The 22,552-nt window shown below is 40.9% G+C and overlaps 1 protein-coding gene across 1 annotated transcript in view; it reads left to right on the top strand.

Moving 5' to 3' along the window:
• The window catches only part of LOC140493734 (spondin-1-like), a 334,053-nt gene that overhangs the window by 301,129 nt on the left and 10,372 nt on the right, over positions 1-22,552 (top strand). The window contains exons 12-14 of the mRNA XM_072592548.1: positions 9,638-9,808; positions 14,981-15,148; positions 16,820-16,984. Of these exons, the coding sequence (XP_072448649.1) occupies positions 9,638-9,808; positions 14,981-15,148; positions 16,820-16,984 (504 nt within the window). The remainder of the gene's footprint in view (positions 1-9,637; positions 9,809-14,980; positions 15,149-16,819; positions 16,985-22,552) is intronic.

The following is a 22,552-nucleotide window of genomic DNA, read 5'->3' as shown; positions in this document are numbered from 1 at the left end:
CAACCACAAAAATAGAGACAATGCACTTACTCATAAAGAAACTGCCGAGAAGAACAAGTGTAGCAAATACCTAGAAGTATCACCACCTCAAATTCCCCTGCAAGCCACATACCATCCTTACTTGGAACTAACATCCAGCTCCTTCATTATCACTGGATCAAAATTTTGCAAATGCTGCACTATAGTTGCACTGTGAGTGTATTCATACCATGTGGAATGCAATGGTTCAGGAAGGTGGTTCACCATCACAACCTCATCAGAAATTACTGATATACAATATTGTTGAAATTTCCAACAATATCCAAGCACAATGAATAAACAAAACAAATTGGGTATTCTGTCATGAGTGTTGTACCTCCTGTTTTCCTCTTGGTTCCACTGATAGACACACAAGACTATCTTCATAAAGAAAGGATTTTGAAGTGCAATCTTTAATATCCACTCATGAAATTCCCTCCCTAATCCTCTCTGCCACTCTCTTCTCTTTTAGGATGTTTGCAAGAAATGGATAGTTATTAGTAAGCTTTTGCCAACCTGTCTTAATAGCTTCATCTGGGGCTCGGGGTCAAATTTTGTTTAAAGGCAACTCACAACAGCCCAAATTCTGCAGATGCTGGAAATCTGAAATAGAAACAGAAAATGTAGAAAATACTCATCAAGTCAGGCAGCATCAGAAATTTCTATTTTTATTTGTTTAAATAGATCTGTGTGTCCTCTTACATGGTTTTCAAAAAGCTAGTGTACAGGTACAAGAAGAAATTCACAATTAGGAGAGCTATTGGAATACTATCATTTACAATTAAGGCAATTGAATACAAAAGCAATCAGGCTATGCTTCAGTGGTACAGGCACTTGTGATACATCAACTGGATTACAGAGCACAGCATTGTTCACTTTATTTAAGAAAGGATGCAAATACATTGGGTGCAGTTCAGAGAAGATAATACCCAGAATGAGGGACTTTTCTTATGAAGAAAGATTGGACAGGTTAAGTTTGTGCCTGATGGAACTTCAAAGAATAAGGTGTGACTTGATTGATTCATGAGGTGGAGGGGCCAGCGTTGGGCTGGAGTGGACAAAGTTAGAAGTCACATGACACCAGGTCCAACAGGTTCATTTGAAATCACAAGCTTTTGGAGCATAACCACTTCATCAGGTGAAATAAGAGAGAAGAACACAGACACAATTTATCAACAGAGATCAAAGGGTGGAGTGAGTGATGTATTGATTAATAAGTCTCTGCAGGTGATCAAAAGTGTCAGATGGTGTGAATAAAGTTGTCAGTAGCTGAATAACAAGTGAAGGGATGACTGATAATCCAATGAACTGAGGCAGAGAGATGCTTACAAAAAATTTAAAATAAGGTGGTGCTGGAGACAAACCAAATGACTGGAATAATATAACAGTTATAACAGTCTGTGCCAAGGGTCTAACCAAATAATTAGTGTTCCAAAACCATACAAACTAATTAAGGTAGAACAATCATAACAATTTATCAAGGTGATGATATCAAAACAGGACATAAGGAAGATTTTACAGATACATGTAGTGCAACGTGAACCCACAATCATGATTGAGGTTGTCTTCATAGAAGATCATAACTGGTGTTATCAGGGTAGGTGTGGAGAGGATGTTATTTCTCATGGGAGAATCTAGAACAAATAGTCACTGTTTAATAATCAGGATAACCCATTTAAAACAAAGGTTAAGTGAGTTTTTTTTCTCTGAGGATGTCTTTGGTCTTTAGAACTCTCTCCCAGAAAAGCAGATGGAAGCAGAGTTCTTGAATACTTTTAAGGCAGAGGTAGATAGATTTTTGTTAATGAAGAATGTGAAATGTTATCAGGTTAGAAGTGAATGTGGATTTGAGGTTCCAATCAGTTCAGCCATGACCATGCTGAATGATGGAGTAAGCGTGGGGCTGAATGGCCTACTCCTCACAACTCACATGTTCACATGTAATGACCTTGTGAAACACCTTTGAATATTTTACATTAAAGGTGCTATATAAACACGAATTGTTGTTATTGATTTTTATATATTATTTACCTCATATAGCCTCCTTATTGCACTTATCTCATTCCAAACTTTAATTAAGATATTACTTACTAAATTTATTTTGTTTTCATTCCATTCCCAAATTATATTCATTGTTCCTTCACTTTATCAGTGTGATGTAGCATAATTTCTGGATTTCTTTCCTCATTGCTGTGCTTCCTGGAAGTTAAAATTCTCACTTTTGTCATGTGCTTTGTTTTAAAATCAAGCATTCTGTTTTCCACAAACAAATCACATCTGATCAAGTGAACCCAATGTAAAAGCAAAGAGGCTGTGAACACTGGAAACCTGAACTACGGACAGAAAATTCAGCAGGTCTGAGCAGCACCGGTAGAGAAAGAAGCCAGAATTAATATTTCACCATCATTAGTTTGGAAAATTAACAAAATATTTGCTGTTGAAGGAGCAATGTATTAGATCATTAAAGGAAATATGGTAGATACAGTTTATAGAGGTATTGAGAAAGCATATTAAAAGGTATTGTAAAAGAGACTTGTTATAAGATGTAGGTCTTGTGGAGATATCTGTTGACAGTGAATTCCAGATGATGTGTTTGTTGCTTGGTCATGGGAATGAGGGTCAGGGGGCCCAGAGAAATGTGATGGTTCCAGGATTGCAAGATAATTTAGATGGTCATCAATGGTAAAATGTAGACAGACTCTACACATGGAGGACTGGAAGGTGCATACAGACTTATAGGCCTGAATAAGGGAGAGACACAGCCATGAGGATGTGTGAAAGATAAAACTCTCGAAAGCTACCCTCTCGGGCACAGAAGCTTGGTGTAGACACAAGTGATGAAATGCATGCCTTTAAGGACGTGAGCTACACACTCTGGTCTCTTTGGCTGTCAGTACTGTTGCCTCAAATGAAAAATGAATTTAATTAGCTGTTCCTATGTTTTGTTCTTCTTGTAACAATGCAAACGTTGTGTGTGACTTGCAGCTCAGAGTGAATGCTTGGGTTAAAATTAATACTCGATTGCAGAGATTTCCACCACAGCAGGAACTGCATGAGGAAATCTGATTCTCTGCTTTTCTTTCAGAATACAAATTTCTTCAGGATTTGCTTGGGAAATATCATTTAACTGAAGCTTGTACCATGACAGGGTTTGAATAAAATTCTGTTAGTTCCTCCATCTCTCACTGACTCGATCTCCAGTTGCGATGACATCATGTACTAGAGATGCTGTAACGTTCTGTGTCAAATGAAGACAGGATAGAGGCCCACTCTAGGCTAACACTTCAACATGGGAGTGCTGCATTGTTGGAGGTCCCTTCATTCAAATCACATACAAAACTGAGACCTTGGCTGCCACTTTAGGTAGATGCAAAAGATCCTGTAGCTGTATAGGAAGTACAGTGAATCTCAAAGTATTCCTAGTAAAGATTTGGCCCTCAACTATGAAATAAATGAAATGCTTTTTTATTTCATCAATGATGATGAAACTTGTTGTTTGCAAAAATGCTTGCAATTTAACCTTTCTACCAAGTGTAAAGTGGTTTGCGTGGAGTTGGGATGTCATGTTGAGGTTGTACAGGACATTGGTGAGGCCACTTCTGGAGTACTGTGTGTACAGTTCTGGTCATCCTGCTATAGGAAGGATGTTCTTAAACTGGAGAGGTTTTGTAAAGAGTTACCAAAATATTGCTGGGACTGCAGCATTTGAGTTATAAGGAGAAGCTAGATCGGCTGGGACTTCTTGCACTGGAGCATAGGAGATTAACCTTATAGAGGTTTATAAAATCATGAGGAGTATAGATAAGGTAAAGAGCAAAGGTATATTCCCCAGAGTGGGCCAGTTCAAAACTAGTGGGCATGTTTTAAGGTGAGACGGAAAAGATTTCAAAGAGATTTGAGGAGCAATGTTTTCACATTGAGGATAGTTCGTATGTGGAATAAATTGCCAGAGGAAGTGGTAGATGCAGGTACAGTTATAACATTGAAAAGACATTTGGTCAGATACATGAATAAGAAAGGTTTAGAGGGATATGGGCCAGATGTAGACAAGTGGGACTGGTTTAGATTGGGAGACTTAGTCAGCATGGATGACTTGGGCCAAAAGATCTGCTTTTGTTCTTTATGTCGCTATGATAAGGTACAAAATGGATGTATGAAGTAAGTTTGTCCTTTCATTCAAGGATTATTTATGTCCCTGCCCCATCATTGAAGATCCTTCTATTTTACACTGTAATTCAACCTACTCCATGCTTATCCATTGCATTGCTGCTTTTTTATCTGCCTGTATTAGCATTTTCACTCCAAAGGCAGCACCTGGATTTGACTCTCTGGGCTAGTTCTTGATGTATGTGATCATGTAAGATTTCACATTATCCAAGCGGACCTTAAAATTATTCTAAAGTACAGAAACATAGGCAACCTAAAGAAGAGAGATTCACATTTGTTCTTCCCTCCCACACTCTCACCTCTCAACCACACCTGCCTGATGTAATAGTTGAAAAAAGGGAGAAAATAATGTTACAGCATGATCAATGAGAATGTGGATAGTTATACCAAATACAAGTGTTTGAGATTTTCCTATGAGCACCTAAGTTCACAGATTGACATTATGTCACAGTACCCGGTCTAGGACATAAAATGTTGTAATGAGCAACGGCCAAGTCCTGTGAAGAAATAAAACTGCACATCATCAACCATGCTTCACACAGGTATTGAAGAAATCAAGCCAGCTTACAACCATACATCATTTGTAATGACAAATAGCACACTGCAGAGAGAAGCTACACTGTTGAGTTATGAAGACTCTATCTGGTCCTATTGTCTACTCATGAAGGAGTTTTCTGAATATTTAGAGACAATGTAACTACTGACATCCTTGTACATATTATCAAAAAAAGTCTCCACATTCTTTAAAGTAAAAGGGCTTTGCTGTTTTGTTATGGCACAGATTCCAGTCAGACAAACCCATGTCTTTGAGACAGTTACTTGACAGCATGACATGTGATGTTGCAGTATAAAAGTACTGCTTCACTTTCATTCTCTAAAACACTAGATAGCATCCCTACTCACAGACTAGTTCAGATTAACAGTTTGGAAAGGACAAAGGGATGTGAGTTGTAACTGAAGAATGGAATTAAGCAGGTCAATAAGATTAAACAGGCAAGTGTGTGGCTGAAAGATTGGTGTGGGAGAAATGGGTTTGAATCCATACGACATTGACACTGGAGAAGAAGCGGCCTGTTCCGATAGGACGGTCTTCATCTGAACCGTGCTGGTCCAGTGTCTTAGTAACTCGCATATATAGGGCTGTAGACAGGACTTTAAACTAAATGTTGGGGGAGGGTTCAGTTATCGGAGAAATTAGAAAACCCAAGTTAAAAGAGGAGGTAAGAATGCAGAACTCAGGAGAGGTTATTAAAATCTCCAGCACAGGCACGAATAGGACAGAGTGTATGGAAACAGTTAGCGTTCAAACTTCAAGCACACCGAACAAACGAATGACAATGAGGAGAGGGACAGTTAATACAGGACTCAAGGTGTTATATCTGAATGCACGCAGTATAAGGAATAAGGTAAATGAGCTTGTGGCACAGATAGAAATTGGCAGGTTTGATGTGGTGGGCATCACGGAGATGTGGCTGTAAGAGAATCAGGATTGGGAGCTGAATATTCAAGGATATACATCCTATCAAAAAGATAGGTGGGGGGACAGAGGGGGTAGGATTGCCCTGTTAATAAGAAATTAAATGAAATCAATAGTGAGAAACATAGTAAGGTCAGATGGTGTAGAGAAACATAGTAAGGTCAGATGGTGTAGAATCTCTGTGAGTAGAATTGAGGAACTGCAAAGGTAAATAAAAATCATAGTTGGAGTCATGTGTAGGCCTCCAAATAGAAATCAGGAGCTGGGATGCAAGATACACCAGGAGATAGAAAAAATGTGTAGGAAAGGCAAAGTTACAGTGATCATGGGGAATTTCAATATACAGGTGGATTGGGAAAATCAGGTTGGTAGTGGTTCAGAAGAAAAGGAATTTATGGATTGTCTATGAGATGGCTTTTTGGAGCAGCATGTAATGGAGCCCACTAAGGAACAGGTAATACTGGATTTAGTGTTGTACGTTGAGGCAGACGTGATAAGGGAGCTTAAGGTGAAGGAACTCTGAGGAAGCAGTGATCATAACATGATCAAATTTACTCTGTAATTTGAGAGGAAGAAGGTAAAATCAGAGGTAATGGTATTTCGGCTGAATAAAGGCAATTACAGAGGCATGAGGGAGGAATTAGGTAGAATTGACTGGGAGAGGAGGCGGTTTCTGGGAGTAATTCAGGAGACACAACAGAGATTCATCCTGAGGAAAAAGCAGCATGGTACAGGGAGGATGAAGCAACCATGGCTGACTAGGGAAGCCAGGGATAGCATAAAAGCAAAACAAAAAGCATATAAAGTAGTAAAGAACAGCAGGAAACCAGAGGATTGGGAAGCTTACAAAGACCAATGAAGGGCAACAAAAAAGAAAGAAGGAGAAAGAAGATTAAATATGAGGGTAAGCTAGCCAGTAATGTCAAGGAAGACTGTAAGAGTTTCTTTAGTTATATGGGAAAAAGAGAGGCAAAAGTGGACATCGGGCCACTGGAAAATGTCACAGGAGGGATAGTAGTGGGGAACAAAGAAATGGCTGAGGAACTGAATAATTGCTTTGCATCAGTCTTCACAATGGAAGACATGAGTAATTTCCCAAAGATTCAAGAGATTGAGGGAGCAGAGCTGAGTATGGTGGCTATCACAAGGAGAAGGTGCAAGAAAAACTGAATGGCCTGAGGGTGGATAAATCACCTGGACCAGATGAACTATACCCAGAGTTCCAAAGGGAGATGAAGAGATAGTGGAGGTATTAGTGGTAATCTTTGAGGAGTCACTAGAATCAGGGAGGGTCCCAGAGGACTGGAAAATCACTAATGTAACAAGGGAGTAAGGCAGAAGATGGAAAGTTACAGACCAATTAGCCTAATCTCAATCATGGATAAGATCCTGGAATCCATCATAATGGATGAGATTTCTGAATACTTGGAAGTATGGTAAAATAGGGTAGTGTCAGCATGGTTTCATCAAAAGGAGGTCATGACTGACAAATCTGCTAGAATTCTTTGAGAAAGTAATGAATGGATTAGACCAAGGAGAGTCTATGGATGTCATCTACCTGAACTCCAAGAAGTCCTTTGACAAGGTGCCACACAGGAGGTTACTGAGTAAGATAAGGGCCCATGGTGTCAGAGACAAGATGCTAGCATGGGTAAAAACTTGGTTATCTGGCAGAAAGCAGAGAGTGGGGATAAAAGAGCCTTCTCAGAATGGCAGCCGTTGACAAATGGTGTTTCTCAAGGCTCGGTGTTTGGACATTTTGGGACCACAACTTTCCACTTTTCTAGATGAAGGAACTGAGGGCATTCTGGTTAAGTTTGCAGATGATACAAAGATACGTAGAGGGACATGAAGCATTGAGGAGGTAGGGAACCTGCAGAAGGATTTGGACAGGTTAGGAGACTGGGCTAAGAAGTGGCAGATGGAGTACAATGTAGGAAATGGTTGGAAGAATAGATGCATGGACTATTTGCTTAAAGGGGAGAACATTCAAAAAATCTGAAGTGCAAAGAGACTTGGGAGTTCTCATCCAGGATCCTGTTAAGTAAACTTGTAGGCTGAGTCAGTAGTTAGGAAGGCACGTGCAATGATGGTATTTATTTCAAGAGGACTTGAATATAAAAGCAGGGATGTACTTCTGAGACTCTTTCAGGCACTGGTCAGGCTACATTTGGAGTATTGTGCACAGTTTTGGGCCCATATCTCAGGAAGGATGTACTGACCCTGGAGCCCGTTCAGAGGAGGTTCAGGAGAATGGTCCCAGGCATAAACAGCTTAACAGATGAGGAACATTTGAGGACCCTGGGTCTGGATAGAGTTTAGAAAGATGAGGTGGGGATCCAATTGAATCTTACAGAATACTGAATGATCTGGACAGAGTGGATGTTGGGAAGATGTTTTCATTGGTAGGAGAGACTAGGACCCGAAGGCACAGCCTTAGAGTAAAGGGAAGACCTTTTAGAACAGAGATAAGAAAATTTCTTCAATCAGAGAGTGGAGAATCTATGGAATTCACTGCCACAGATGGCTGTGGAGGTCGGGTCATTGAGTATATTCAAGACAGAGATAGATATGTTCTTGATTGTAAAGGGGATCAAGGATTACGGGGAGAAAGTGGGAGAACGGGGTTGGGAAACTCATCAGCTGTGATTGAATGGTGGAGCAGACTCAATGGGCTGAATGGCCTAATTTCTGCTCCTGTATCTTATGGCCTTATGGAATGTTTTGCTTTGGTATTGTAATGGATGCTATGGGAGCTCGACCGGTTCATGACTGGAGCAGGCATTGTATCACAAATAAGGCAAATAACTTAACATACTCATTGTCAACATGGCTTCAAGCACTGTGGATTTTAGAGATGAATTTTACCACAGGTTTTTATTTGCTTTATTGGGCTTTTCTGTGGCCTGAGTTACATTGGCTAGATGATTACAGGATTGTGGATGGGTGAAAAATGGTAAATAACATTGTTGTGTATTTGCATGCGTAAGGTGGACTGTCACTTTAAGAATACAATCACATGATTTAATGCTGATGTCTGTGGCCATTTTGGGCGGGAAACAGCATACTTGAATCTTGCTGCCTATCAAGTCAAGATCACCCTAATAAAACTTCCATTGTTTAACACTTCGATCCCCTGGTCTCTCTTGGAATTTAATACAAGGAGAAAACTGGTGACGAGGATGGAAACTGTTTCAAGGTCCACCAAGCCAATCACTGATTTGTCTAAAACAAAAAACATGCAGAATCGTGGTGCTCACTGTAGATCTCAACTGTACTGCAATAAGAAGAGAGGAGAAATCAGAAGATGCCTTCACTGCACCAAACCAGGTATAGTCCGCAAAAAAAAACTTATCCCAGGGGATGGGCATATAGTGCAGAAGAAGCTTGATGTATGCTTCATTCTGAAGGAATAATGTGAGTAATGAGTACTCTATATAGAAGGAAATGTTTTGAGCTGGAAGGTATTTACTCTATGGGCAACAAGGTTGGATTATGCTGTTTCCCACCCAAAATGGCTGTTGACATTTTCATTACTTCATGTGATCAGACTCTTAAAGAGACAATCCACCATAGTTATACAACACACATTTCTCCCACTTTACTGTTGTAGCCATCATCTGCTTGGGTTTAGATCAGAGTGGTGCTGGAAAAGCACAGCAGGTCAGGCAGTATCCGAGGAGCAGGACAATCAACATTTTGGGCAAAAGCCCTTCATCAGGAATGGAGGATTCCTGATGAAGGGCTTTTGCCCGAAACATCGATTTTCTGCTCCTCGGATGCTGCCTGACCTGCTGTGCTTTTCCAGCACCACTCTGATCTAAACTCTGGTTTCCAGCATCTGTAGTCCTCACTTTTGCCCCATCATCTGCTTGGGGCAGGCTTGATAAACCGATGAGTCATTTCCTGCACACCATTGTCGTACATCCATAATGTTCTTGATCAATTCAGTAACACACAACTTACATTTTCCAGATGCGTCAACTTGCATGATGTCAGAGTGGATCAGCTGGTCCCCTTGCAGCCTCTCCTGTGGAATGGGAATGAGATCACGGGAAAGATACATCAAGCAATACCCCGAGGATGGCTCCCTCTGCACGCTTCCCACTGAAGAGACAGAAAAATGCATCGTCAATGAGGAATGCGGTATGTGCAAGAGAAAAATGTACTGGAGGTATACTGCCAGCCCATCAACCTCTAAAAAGGTTACAGAGAAGATGAGATCATATGTTGAGTGTAAATATTTTGCTAGGTCCAGAGATAATGCAAGAGAGGACCTGCATTTCCAGAGCACCCTTCATGACCTCAATGTCTCGAGCACTTTAGAGCCAATTTAATTGCATTAATTGTAGACATGTAGGAAAAGTTAATGATGTGCAAAATCAGTCATGACTCAGTTGCTAGTACTGTCTCACCTCTGAGCCAGAGGCCATGGGTTTCAGAGTCTTGAGCATGTAATCCAGCACTAATACTCGAGCGGAGTACGTAAGGAAATGTTGTACTATTGGAGATCACGTATTCCAGATGAGATGCTGAGCTGACCTATCTGCTTCAGCTGCAGGACTAACCTGCAGGATAGTGAATGGTACAAACATCATCTATTTCAAAGAGCCAGTGGAAGATATTTGGCCTCTTTCTGTGCTGTAAATTCTACCGTTGCAGAATTAGAGTATACGACTTGGCTCCTTTCCTCCTCTATCTGATTATCTTAACAGACTATGGAAAAAAGCATCATAGTTAGAGACACAACATAGTACATGCAGAAAGTGGTCATTTAGATTGCTCAGTGTCTCATTCTTTCCCCCTATCCAAGCACATTTTCCATTTAAGTATGAGCTTCTATTGATTCACTTCCCACCATTTTATCAGGCAATGCATTCAAAGTCTTCACCATCCATTTTGTAAGAAGTTGTCATGTCTGGTTTCTTTGCCATTTCCATTAAATCTGGGATTTTGTGGATATCAATGTTTCTGCCTTTGGAAACCATTTCTCCTTATCTTTTGTACCAAATCCCTTCATGATTTTAAACAATTCCATCAAATCTCCTCTTATCTTTCCCTGCACTAAAGACCTTCTCCAACCCTGTCCATGTAGCTGTCAACCTTGAAGCCAGTCTAGTAAACCTCACTTGCGTTCTCTCCAAATCTTTCACACCCTGCTTAAAGGGAGATGCACAGATTTAGACATGGCACCAGGAAATCATACACAACTGGTCTGAATGATTTTTTTTATATTTGTTTCACAAATCTTCTTGGTTTCTCTATTCTAAGCCTCTTTTTCTAATGAAGACCAGGCTCACTAATTGCAGAGCGTGATTTACTAAAATTGGACATACAGCTTCTGCTTAACAGTCATTTCAATTGAGAAAGAAATGAAATCTTGCATTTGTGTAACACCTTCCTCAATCTCAGGAAATTCCAAAACACTTTGCAGCTAATGAATGACATTTGAAGTAGTCGTTTGTAAACAGAGTTTGAGTCACTGCTGAAAAGGATCGGTTTTGTGGAAGTTTTTTTTATCACTCTGTGGGACAATTCCTTTTACATTGATTTTTCTTGTGAATTGCCGTGATAAGTGTAAGATGAAAAGCATTGACAAAATGTGTCTTTTTTCATCAATATATTTGAAATGTAATTGCTCTTATAATGTAGGATCAACAATCGTTAGATTAACAATGAAACAAAATTGAAGGTAAGTGTTAAATAAAAATGAAATGCCAATGCTGTAAATCCAAAACAAAAATAGAAGTCGCTGGAAAAGCTCAGCAAGTCTGGCAGCATCTGTGCAGAGAAATCAGAGTTAATATTTCAGACCGGTGACACTTCCTCAGAACTGATGTTAGTAAAGAAAATGTCAGTGAATATGTAGAAGATAGGATGTCAGGAGGGGATAAGGAGTGAACGATAATTAGGCATAGAGACCAAAGAGAGAGAAGAACAAGGGAGTGGGTAAGGAATGCTGTTGTAGTCTGACTGATGTCTACATACCTCTACCTCTCAGATACTTCCTCTCATCTCCCCCAGACCACAACCCCACCATGGCACATCAGGCCATTGTATCAACTATGGTCAATGACCTCATTACCCGCAACTGTCTCCAAGGTGTAGACCACCAACCCCCCACAGCTCGCTTCTGAAACTCCACAAACAGGACTGCTTGAGCAGACTCATTGTTTCAGCCTGCATTTGCCCCATCCAATTTCTCTCTTCCTACCTTGACTCAGTCTTTTCTCCCCAGTCCAACCCCTGCCCACATGCATCCATGATTCCTCTAATGCTTTACGCCAGTTTTAGGATTTCCAATTTGCAGGCTCCAGCCGCCTCCTCTTTACCAAGTGCGTGCAGTATCTCTACACATTCAACCCCCACCAGGATGGTCTCAAGGCTCACCGTTTCTTCTGAGAGCAAAGGCCTGAACCATCCCAACCCACCACCACCCTCCACTGCTTGGCCGATCCCTCAACATCTTTTTTAACTCCACTCATTTTCTTCAGGTCACGGAGTTGTCATGGGTAACCACATGAGCCCCGTTATGCCTGACTCTTTGTGGGCTAAGTGGTACATTCCTTGTCCCAGTCCTATCCCAGCCCCTACCCACAACTCTTTCTCCAATTTATGGATGATATGATCAGTACTGCTTCCCTCTCTCGTCCGGAATTGGCAAAGTTAAAATGGATTTTGTTTCCAGTTTCCACCCATCCTCGCTTTCACCTGGTCTATCTCTGACCCCTCGCTTCCCTTCTTCAACATCTCTGTTTCCATTTCTGTGGATAGACTGGTCATTAATATCACCATAAACCCATCAATTCCCACAACCACCTGGACTATACATCCTTGCATCTTCTTTCCTGCAAAGAATCCATTCCATTCTCCCAGTTCCTCCTTCTCGGTTGCAAATGTTCCGATGAGACCAACTTCTAGAAATGTCCACCTTCTTCCTCAGCCAAGGATTCCCAACACTGGTGTCGACAGGGCCCTCAACCCAGTCTGATTTATCTCCCCCACTTTCGCCCTCACCCCTCTCTTCCGTCCAGCAACAGCAAAAGGGTCTCCCTTGTCCTTACCTATCAATCTACCAGTATCCACTTCCAGAAGACTGTTAGCTGCCATTTCCACTACCTCCAGTGAGATGCTACCACCAGGTACACTTTCCACTCCTCTCTGTCTGCCTTCCTTCTCTCTAGGACACCCTGGTCCAGCCTTCCTTCACTACAGCTGCTGAAGGTGTAATACCTGCCCATTTACCACCTCCCTCCTCTGCATCCAAGGGCCCAAACAGACCTTCCAGGTGAAGCAGCATTTTACTTGCACTTATCACAATCTAGAGTCAAAAAGCGTGGTGCTGGAAAAGCACAGCAGGTCAGGCAGCATCTGAGGAGCAGGAGAGTCAATGTTTCAGGCATAAGCCCTTCATCAAGAATGTCACAATCTCATTTAGTGCATTCACTGCTCACAATGTAGCTTCTCTACATCGGGGAAATGATTCATAGACTGGTCACCACTTTGCAGAACATTTATGTTCTGCCCACAAAAGAAAGACCCTGAACATCTAGATGCCTGCCACTTTAACACACCACCCTGTTCCCTGGCCAACATCTCTGTCTCAGGCTTGATTCTGTGTTCCAGTGAAGCTCAGTGCAAGCTGGAAGAACAGCACCTCATTTTGCACTTGGGGACCCCGCTGCCCTCCGGACTCAATATCAAGTTCAATAATTTTAGGGCATGACCTCTCCCATGTCCTAGCTCCCTACCCCACACACCAGGCCTTGTTATCACGTGGTCTGCCATTGCACAGTACCTATTGTTAGCCACTACCAGTCTCCATTAACAGTTATTCACCCTCCTAGCCAGATTATTATCCACTCCGTTGTCAAAACAACTGTGTCTTTTGTCCCTATCCCCACCTATTGTTTACTCCTTATCCCCTTTCCAACCCTACCTTCTGCATATAAACCAACATTTTCCTAGTTACCACAAGTTCTGAGGGAGGGTCACCAGATCTGAAACAATAACTATGACTTCTCTTCACTGATGCTGCCAGACCTACTGAGCTTTTCTCGCAACTTCTGTTTTTGCTTTTGAAGATAAATGTTGTTGTGTAAGGTAATTGTTCTGAAGCAGTTAATGTTCATGTTACATTCAGCACTAGCCAACCTTACGATATCATGTCGTCTCTGGGTGCAGGCAGTTGAACATAATGACTTAAGGAACAGGAACAGGAATAGACCATTCAGCCCCTCATACCTGCCCTGCCATTTTAATACAATCTTGGTTGATCTACCCCAGGCCTCAGCTCCTCTTTCATACTGACTCATTAGAGCCCTCAAATTTACAATGTTTCAAAAATCTTACAGCCTGATATATCCATGATTGCCATATATTTAACATTAATCAAGAAGTATGACCTTTTAATGTCAGTTCTCAACTTTTCCTTCTCCTTCTTCAGTCTGTCCTGAACCCAAACTCAGTATGGCATCAATCTGCATGCTAAAACTCTGTACATGCCTGATCCAGGATTCCAAGATTTAGAACAGACTTTTACAGTCCCTCAATCAAGGGTTTGTAAGCTAGGAAGGAGTAAAATGCCTCAGTTGGCTTCCCACCTGTCCCTGACCTGTCTACAATTTCCTTTTGCAATGGAGCTGACAGCTTTTTGAGGTAACCATTCCAACTCGGTGAGTAGTGTAAGTCCTGACTTCTTCCAATTCTGTTCAATTGCTGTGGGATTGCTGTGATCAGTGTGAATTCATTCTCCATTGACTCTTATTTTGATGAGGTGAAAAACTTGGAGTAGAGGTAAGTAGAAAGCTGGAGATGTTTGGGGAGTGACTTCCATACTCAAAGTTTGGGTATTGAAGCCAATAGCAGATTGATTAAAATCAGGAATGTTCAAGAGGGAGAAATTGGAGGAACCCAGCAGGCACAGAATGTTGTAGAACTGCAGGAGGCCACTGAGGGCATTGAGTGATTTGGAAAATTTCAAGATGTTGCCAGACCAGGATCTACAGTATGTCAGTAAGTGCAGGAGCTGATGAGCAAATGTTATGATATGGGCATTAGAGTTTGGTTCAGTTAAAGTTTACAGAAAGTGTAGATGGGAGGCCATTCAGGGGAGAACTGGTAATGATGAAGGTTCCAGAATCAGATTGACTGAGCCACGGAGGGACGTTTGAATGTGCATATTCTTGATGGAGAGGATCAGAAGTTTGGAGTTAAACTCCGAATGGAAGTGAACATGGAGACTACAATCATGTATACATCTATTGATGAATTACTGCTTTATTCCTCATTGATCTCCTCTTCCTCCCCTGACTTTAGCATCAAATACGTGCTTTGTGACGGAGTGGGGAGAATGGGAGGAGTGCAGTGCGAGCTGTGGGATGGGCACCAAAAGAAGGCAGAGAATGGTCAAGATGCATCCATCAGATGGATCCATGTGCAAAGTGGAAACAGTACAAATGGAGAAATGTGGAATGCCAGACTGTCGTAAGTATAGGGACCACATAAGAATCCCACAGTAACACTCAAAGCTTCAATCAAATTGCAAATATTTCATATAATAGTTTTTTTTTAATTGAGCTAGCTCTTCATTGATTATAATTATAAGATAACTTATTCAACATAATTGGAGCAAACTGATAAAATTTAAAACTGAAAAATTAATATATCTTTTTTCAATCAATATTGTTGTCATTTATAACAACAGTCGAGTACAGGAAACTCCTTCAAATTATTCTCTCCAATCAGACTGTAGTTTATTTTGATAGATTGCTACCTGTGGAATTAACATGGATGAATAGTGACTGTCCAAATTCTTAACCTTCGTAGTCTTTGTGCTCAGTTATTGTGCTACTCCCCTGAGCTGAATAAGATAATGATGGCTTTAAAATAGGGTCATTAGTAATGTGTCTGATGACATTTTGACAGTGGCCTATTGTCAGCTGATCATATTAGTGGAGAGATTACAATCTCATCACTATTGATGGATTAATGTCATTTGTTGTTTGTTATATACTGGCCTGTCATAACAAAAGATACTTGGAAGCGAAGTTGGTCCACTGAAGAATACAAAAATGACTGACTTCACCCGCATAACTTCTAAATTGGTAGCACACAGTCTTCTAAAACCTCAAAATCCAGTGCTTCAAAATCAAGCAAGCTAGTCTTACTTGTGCTTTGTTTTACTTGTTTACTGGTTTGTCCTTTTTTTTAAAATTCATGTGGGCCAGGAGGTACAGAAAGGAGTTGTCCTTTATCTTGTGCCTCATCGGTGGATAAAGCCAAACCCGAAGACCAAGAACTCTTAGAATCTACAAATCAATCACAACATGCCTTTGAACTTTGGAAGGGCTAAATTTTCATTCTAGGCCCAAGTGCAAGCAGATCAGAAGCTCATTTTGCACCCCATTTGATTTTCATTAGCTTTAGTGGAAGCTTTCCTGTGATGTAATATATGACTATGTTCTTGAAAGGCCACTTTGCATTTATTTTCACAGCAGAGGAAAAGGATATGACTGATAAAAGTGAAACTGTTAAACAAATAAAAGGAAAGTCTTGTTGGGTTCAATAACTGTGGCCAAAATGATAATGAGGTAAATAACGGGACTTAAGAAAGGTAACTTTTCAGGATCTAATCACACACCACCTCAGGGTACTAAAAGGAACAGATGAGGAAACTGTGAAAGCTTTCGTCATTGTGCCTATGTGTACCTCTTCTCCAGTGCTATGTAACAATTAACCCAGATGTCAATTAACCTGCCATTTTAACTCAAAAATGTACAGTTGATCACCACTGATCAATATTAAGTAATTTTAAGTCACTTCATTTATTAATTTTCCCCCATGCTTTGGGATCACTATCCATTTCAGAAACAGAGGTATGCTGAAACTAAACACACAGCCTAAAAATTCCACAGAAAAGGGAGTGGGGCAAGCACTTGTGAAAATTCAAATGAGTTTTTTTTTTGACAATGTTTAACACTGAGCTCTACTAACTAATCAAAACTTTGGAGATGGTTAGGTCATCTGAGTTTATGAAGTGCTGATGAGGAAATTTTGTGGAGAAATGGTTCACTTAGGAAATGTTAATCTGCATTAAGGTTATAATTCGGCAGATTAGACTTGGATTGCCAACAACTGTTTTGTATTTGCTGTCAGAGACAATTCCCTGTATGCTGACTCCTTGGTCAGACTGGAGTGACTGTAGCGTTACATGTGGGATTGGCATGAGGTCACGGTGGAGGATGCTGAAATCCCCAGCTGAGGTGGGGGAATGCAACGAGGAGTTGGAACAGGTGGAGAAGTGCATGTTGCCAGAATGTCGTAAGTAGAAGTTTCACTTTTCACACATAGAAATACATTGAATTTGCTCATCCAGTTAAGTCAAATACACCACATCAACCTATTCCTATCCTACTTCAGCTAACGCTGTCATCAGAACCTTCTATTCATTTCTTTCTCATGTATAGATTCAAATAGGATCGTGACAGTGTGGAAGCAGGCCGTTCAGCCCAACAAGTCCACACAAATTCTCCAACAAACATCCTACCCAAAACCCCACTTCCCCCACCCTATGACTGCATTTTCCACGGCTAATCCATTTAAGCAACACATCCCTGGACATTATGGGCAATTTAGCATGGCCAATCCACCTAACCTGCACATCTTTGGACTGTGGGGGGAAGACTCGAGCATGCGGAGGAAACCCACGCAGATATGGGGAGAATGTGCAAACTCCACACATTCAGTCACCCAAGATTGGAATTGAACCTGGGACCCTTCAGTGAGGCAGCAGTGCTAACCACTGAGCCACCCTTCTTAAAGGAATCTATACTTCAATTACTCCCTATAGTGATGAACTCTACATTCTAACTACTCTTTGAATAAAGAAGATTTCACTGAATTGTTTAGTAGATTTTTTTCTGACTATGGATGCAATTTTCTATTCCCTGAAAGTGTCGATGAAGATGGGAAGGGCAAAAAATTGGCCAAAAAAATCTGGAGAGACACTTGCTCCTCTCCATCACCCTAACAATTGCATTCTGTACGAGAAGGCCTGTTGGTGACCTTTTCTACCTGTCATCAAATCAGACCCTGAACTAGTGAATTAACAGTCAGCGAAGATACTCAACACTCCAATGGCCTGATGAGAGCCTCTGACAGCTGAACTAAGCAACGGTTTACCCAAAGGGGAACCTGAACCAACTTCTATGCCAAGTTTAGGGGTGCACTTCATCTTTCCCCAGTCTGGTGGAAACCAGGAACAGGGATGGGCTTGGCCATGGGGTTGGCCATTGAATGCCACCCACTTTCCCTTATATCCAATGCCCCTGACCCATCTCCCTCTAAGTCCACTATTCCTGGCGCACCAACCCCTGCCTCAAAATGCACTTACCTGCTTGCCAGTGCACCCCTTCATGACTGTGCATGATTGGATGACCAGCAATACTCTTCATCGCTATAAGACTCCTAGTCTGTCATTGGCATCTGGCATTTTCTGGCAGAGAAGGACAACAGTGGCAAGGCTCCAGAGTGGACAGAAAGATCACCAGACAAAACTTAAATGCCTAACCAGTGGCAACCTTTCTCAGCAATTGATCCTTCTGAAGTTGCTTGCCCAATATTTAGTATACAGAGCTCTTTGGATGACTTGGTGGCTCAGTGGTTAGCACTGCTGCCTCACAGCACCAGGGACTGGGTTTGATTCCTGCCTTGGGCAACTGTGTGGAGTTTGCATATTGTCCCATGTCTGTGTGGGTTTCCTCTGGGTGCTCTGGTTTCCTCCTACAGTCCAAAGATGTTCAGGTCAGGTGAATTGGCCATGCTAAATTGCCCCTAACTAATGCACCTAACCCTATGGGCAAATGTTGGGGAACAGGTCTGGGTGGGTTACTCTTCTGAGGGTCATGTGGACTTGTTGGGCTGAAGGGCCTGTTTCCATACTGTAAGGAATCTAATCTAAATTCTGGCCTACTTATGATCCCTAGATTTGGAATCTCTGCACAAGTGGAAACACCACCTCTGCATTTACCCTCTTGAACACTCTATTGAAAATCATTTACTGTTCCTCAGTTACTGAAGCAGTTTGGGCCCCACTGCAGCAAGAGCTGCATAACATTCAGGCTGCTAATAGCAACTCGCATTCAAAATACAAAAGTGCCAGGCAACATTCATCTCCAACAAGTCAGCATCAACTATAACCTCTAGACATTCGATGATATTATCATCAATGAATGTCCCACTATCCTGGGGGATACATTCACTAGAAATTAAACTAGACTGGGCACATAATGCTGTGACTTCAGGAGAGGGTCAAAGGTTGAGAATTCTGCAGCAAGTGACTCATCTGTTGATTCCCCAAAACATGCTCACCATCTGCAAAGCACAAGTCAAGAGTTGATATAACATTTTCCACTGGGCTTGATATTTAAAATTCCAACTACACTTAAGAAGCCCAAGACAAACCAACCCGCTGCATTGGCATCTCATTTAACACTGAGAACATATACATCCACCACCATCAGCATTCAGTGGCTGCAATGTGTCTTGTCAGCAGGATACACTGCAGCAAATCATGAAGGCTCCTTAGCCAACACTTTTTCCAAACCTGCAATCAGTAGCACCTAGAAGGACAAGGACAGCAAATACATGGGAACACCACCACCTGAAATTTCCCCTCAAAAGTCCCATCCCGACTTGCAACAATACCACAATTCCTTTACGGTCACCTGAGTCAAAATCTAGGATCTCCTTTCCCAGCAGCACTTTGGGTGTACCTAAATCACAGAGACTGCAGCAGTTCAAGAAGGCAGCTCACCATCATGTTCACAAGGGAATTTAGGGATGAGAAATACATTCTGACCTAACCAGCAATGCCCACATCCCAGAGTGATTTGTATATATTTTAAAACCAGTTATTTTAGCATAATGGATTTTGAACACATGGCATGTGGGTTTTTGTGTATTTGACACCGCTTAATGATTAACCTGTGATTTCAGGAGAAATTATTTTCATTAAACCAGTATGAATGTGTGTCCCTGGCTGATAATAGAGATTTGTTTACATTGAGTAAATTTTATGAACAGATGGAATAGATATTAATTTACTTTTTGTTTTGAAAGATCAGAATTTTTTTGTCCCAGTTAAAATCAGATATATGAAATAGTTTATCTGAGAGAAAGGTGTTAGTTTAGGCAAGTTAGAGAAAAGGTTATCTCAGTGTAAGGATTCTAGTATGGAAGCTCCAAACCCAGAAGTATTTATTTAGAACCATGAAGGGGTTATTGAAAGCTGACAAAGTCTAAGCTCAGTTATGTGATTGATCAAGGAAGAAGCTGCCAAATTCTCAAGATGGGCAATTGAAAGAAGCAGTTACATTGAACCTGTAGATGTAATAGTAATGCTTCATTTTTGAGTGATGGCCTTGGAATAGATGGGATTGTAATTCTACTGTGTTTCAAATTCTTTTAATTTGTATAAAATATAAATAGGCTGTTCTATTTTATTTAATTCTTACCTTTTTTTCATAAACTTGTATTTCATTGCTAGTCCCAAATCCACAGCATTGTTCACTAGTGTTTTGGCTAAAGAAACTTAATTAGATAAAAACAAAAACATCAATCAAGCCAGATTTCAGTCTGGAATTTGACCAGTCCAATAATAACATTAGCTGAAATTGAAACAACTGGGGCCTCTTGCAGAATTTGAATTCACTGTGGTTAAAAGAGGTATGTATCTGCCATCTTATAGAAATGGGTGCCTGTCAGTTTTGGACATAAGATAGTTGTGATGAAGTTTATTACATAGAACTTGAAGACGACTTTGAAACTTAATAAGAATTTTCTGTAAGTGAAAGATATGAAAGTGAATTATTCAAAACCTTTGATTAGAGCTAAATTGAGAGAGTTAGCAGATAAATTGAAATTAGAAGTGAAAGAAGAATCTCATGTGGCTTTTTAAAGGAGAAATGCATTACGTTTAGGAGGCTTAGCAGACAGTTTTGGAGCGTTGTTCCCCACTATGTGAGAGTCCAGGATGAGAGGGCACAATCTCAGAAGAAAGGGTCACACATTTAAGAAAAAGATGAGGAGGAATTTCTTCTCTGAGGGTAATGAATTTTGTTAGCACGGAGAATAGTTGAGGCAGTATTGTTTAGTATATTCAAGGTTGAGATAGACAATTTTTTAATCATGAAAAGAATCAAAGGTGATGGGGGTAAGGCAGGAAAGTGGATTTGAGGATTATCAAATCAGCCATGCTCTCATTGAATAGTGCAGTAGACTCAGTAGGCTAATTAGACTATTTCTGCACATACGACCATGGTGTGTTAGAAAAACAGAGGCTAATGCAAAGTGTCATAGGGTTAAAAAATCTTGAAATGGAAAGACAGGAAAAAGGGAAAAGAGAGAAGATGGAAAGTAGCCTTAGAAATAATGGTCATCTGGAACAGAGTTCCTATAGATTGGAGGGTAGCTAATGTAACCCCACTATTTAGAAAGGGAGGTAGAGAGAAAACAGGGTGTTATAGACCAGTGATTCTGACGTTGTTGTGGGGAAAATGTTCGAGTCCATTATCACGGAGTTGATAGCCAAGTATTTAGAAAACATTGATAGAATCAGTATAGACTTATAAAAGGGAAATTATGCTTAACAAATCTACTGGAATTCTTCAAGGACCTAACTAGTAGAGTTGATCAGTAGAGCCAGTGGATATTATTTATTTGGACTTTCTGAAGGCTTTTAACAAAGACCCACATCAGAGTTTAATCTGTAAAATTAAAACACATGGAATTGCAGATAGTGTATTCGAATAACTGACTGTTTTTCTGAATGGCAGGCAGTTATTAATGGGCTACTGCAGGGATTGATACAAGGATACCAACTATTCACAATCTGTGTTAATGATTTAGATGAAGGAACTAAATGTAAAGTCACAAATTTTCAGATAACACAAAGCTTGGTGAAAGAGTGAGCAATGAGAAAGGTACAGAGATGTTGCAGTTTGATTTGAATAGGCTGAGTGAATATGTAAATACATGGCAGATGCAGTGTAATGTGGATAAATGTGAGTTTATTCACTTTAGTAATAAAAATAGAAAGGCTGTTTGTAATTTGAATAGCTGTAAATTGAGAGAGGGAAACATTGACTGAGACCTGAGTGTCGTCATGCATCAATCGCTGAAAGTAGACACGCAGTTGCAGCAGGCAATAAAGAAGGTAAACTGTGTATTGGTCTTCATAGCGAGAGGACTCAAGTAGAGGAAAAAGGTCTTGCTGCAGGGCATTAATGAGGCCATATCTGGAATATTATGTGCAGTTTTGGTCTCATTATACAAGAACAAAAAACAAAGAAAATAACAGCATAGAAACAGACTTTCTGGCCTTTCAAGCCTGTGCCGATCCAGATCCTCTACCTAAACCTGTTGCCTATTTTCCAAGGGTCTGTATCCCTCTGCTCCCTGCTCATCTTAAATGACGCTATTGTGCCCACCTCTACCACCTCCACTGGCAACGTGTTCCAGACACCCATTACCCTCTGCATAAAGAAGTTGCCACACATATCTCCCTTAAACTTTTTCCCTCTCACCTTGAATTCATGACTCCCTAGTAATTGAGTCCCCCACTCTGGGGAAGAAGGTTCTTGCTATCCACCCTATCTATACTCTCATGATTTTGCAGACATCAATCAGGTCCCCCACAACCTCCATCTTTTGAATGAAAATAATCCTAATCTATTCAACCTCTCTTCATAGCTAGTGCACTCCATACCAGGCAACATCCTGGCAAACCTCCTCTCCACCCTCTCCTGGTAATTTGGCAACCAGAACTGGACTCAATATTCCAAATGTGGCCAAACCAAAGGCCTATATAACTGTAACATGACCTGCCAA

This window comes from Chiloscyllium punctatum, chromosome 22, assembly GCF_047496795.1.
Source record: "Chiloscyllium punctatum isolate Juve2018m chromosome 22, sChiPun1.3, whole genome shotgun sequence".
NCBI classification, from domain to species: domain Eukaryota; kingdom Metazoa; phylum Chordata; class Chondrichthyes; order Orectolobiformes; family Hemiscylliidae; genus Chiloscyllium; species Chiloscyllium punctatum.
This window is presented reverse-complemented; position numbering and strand designations above follow the sequence as displayed.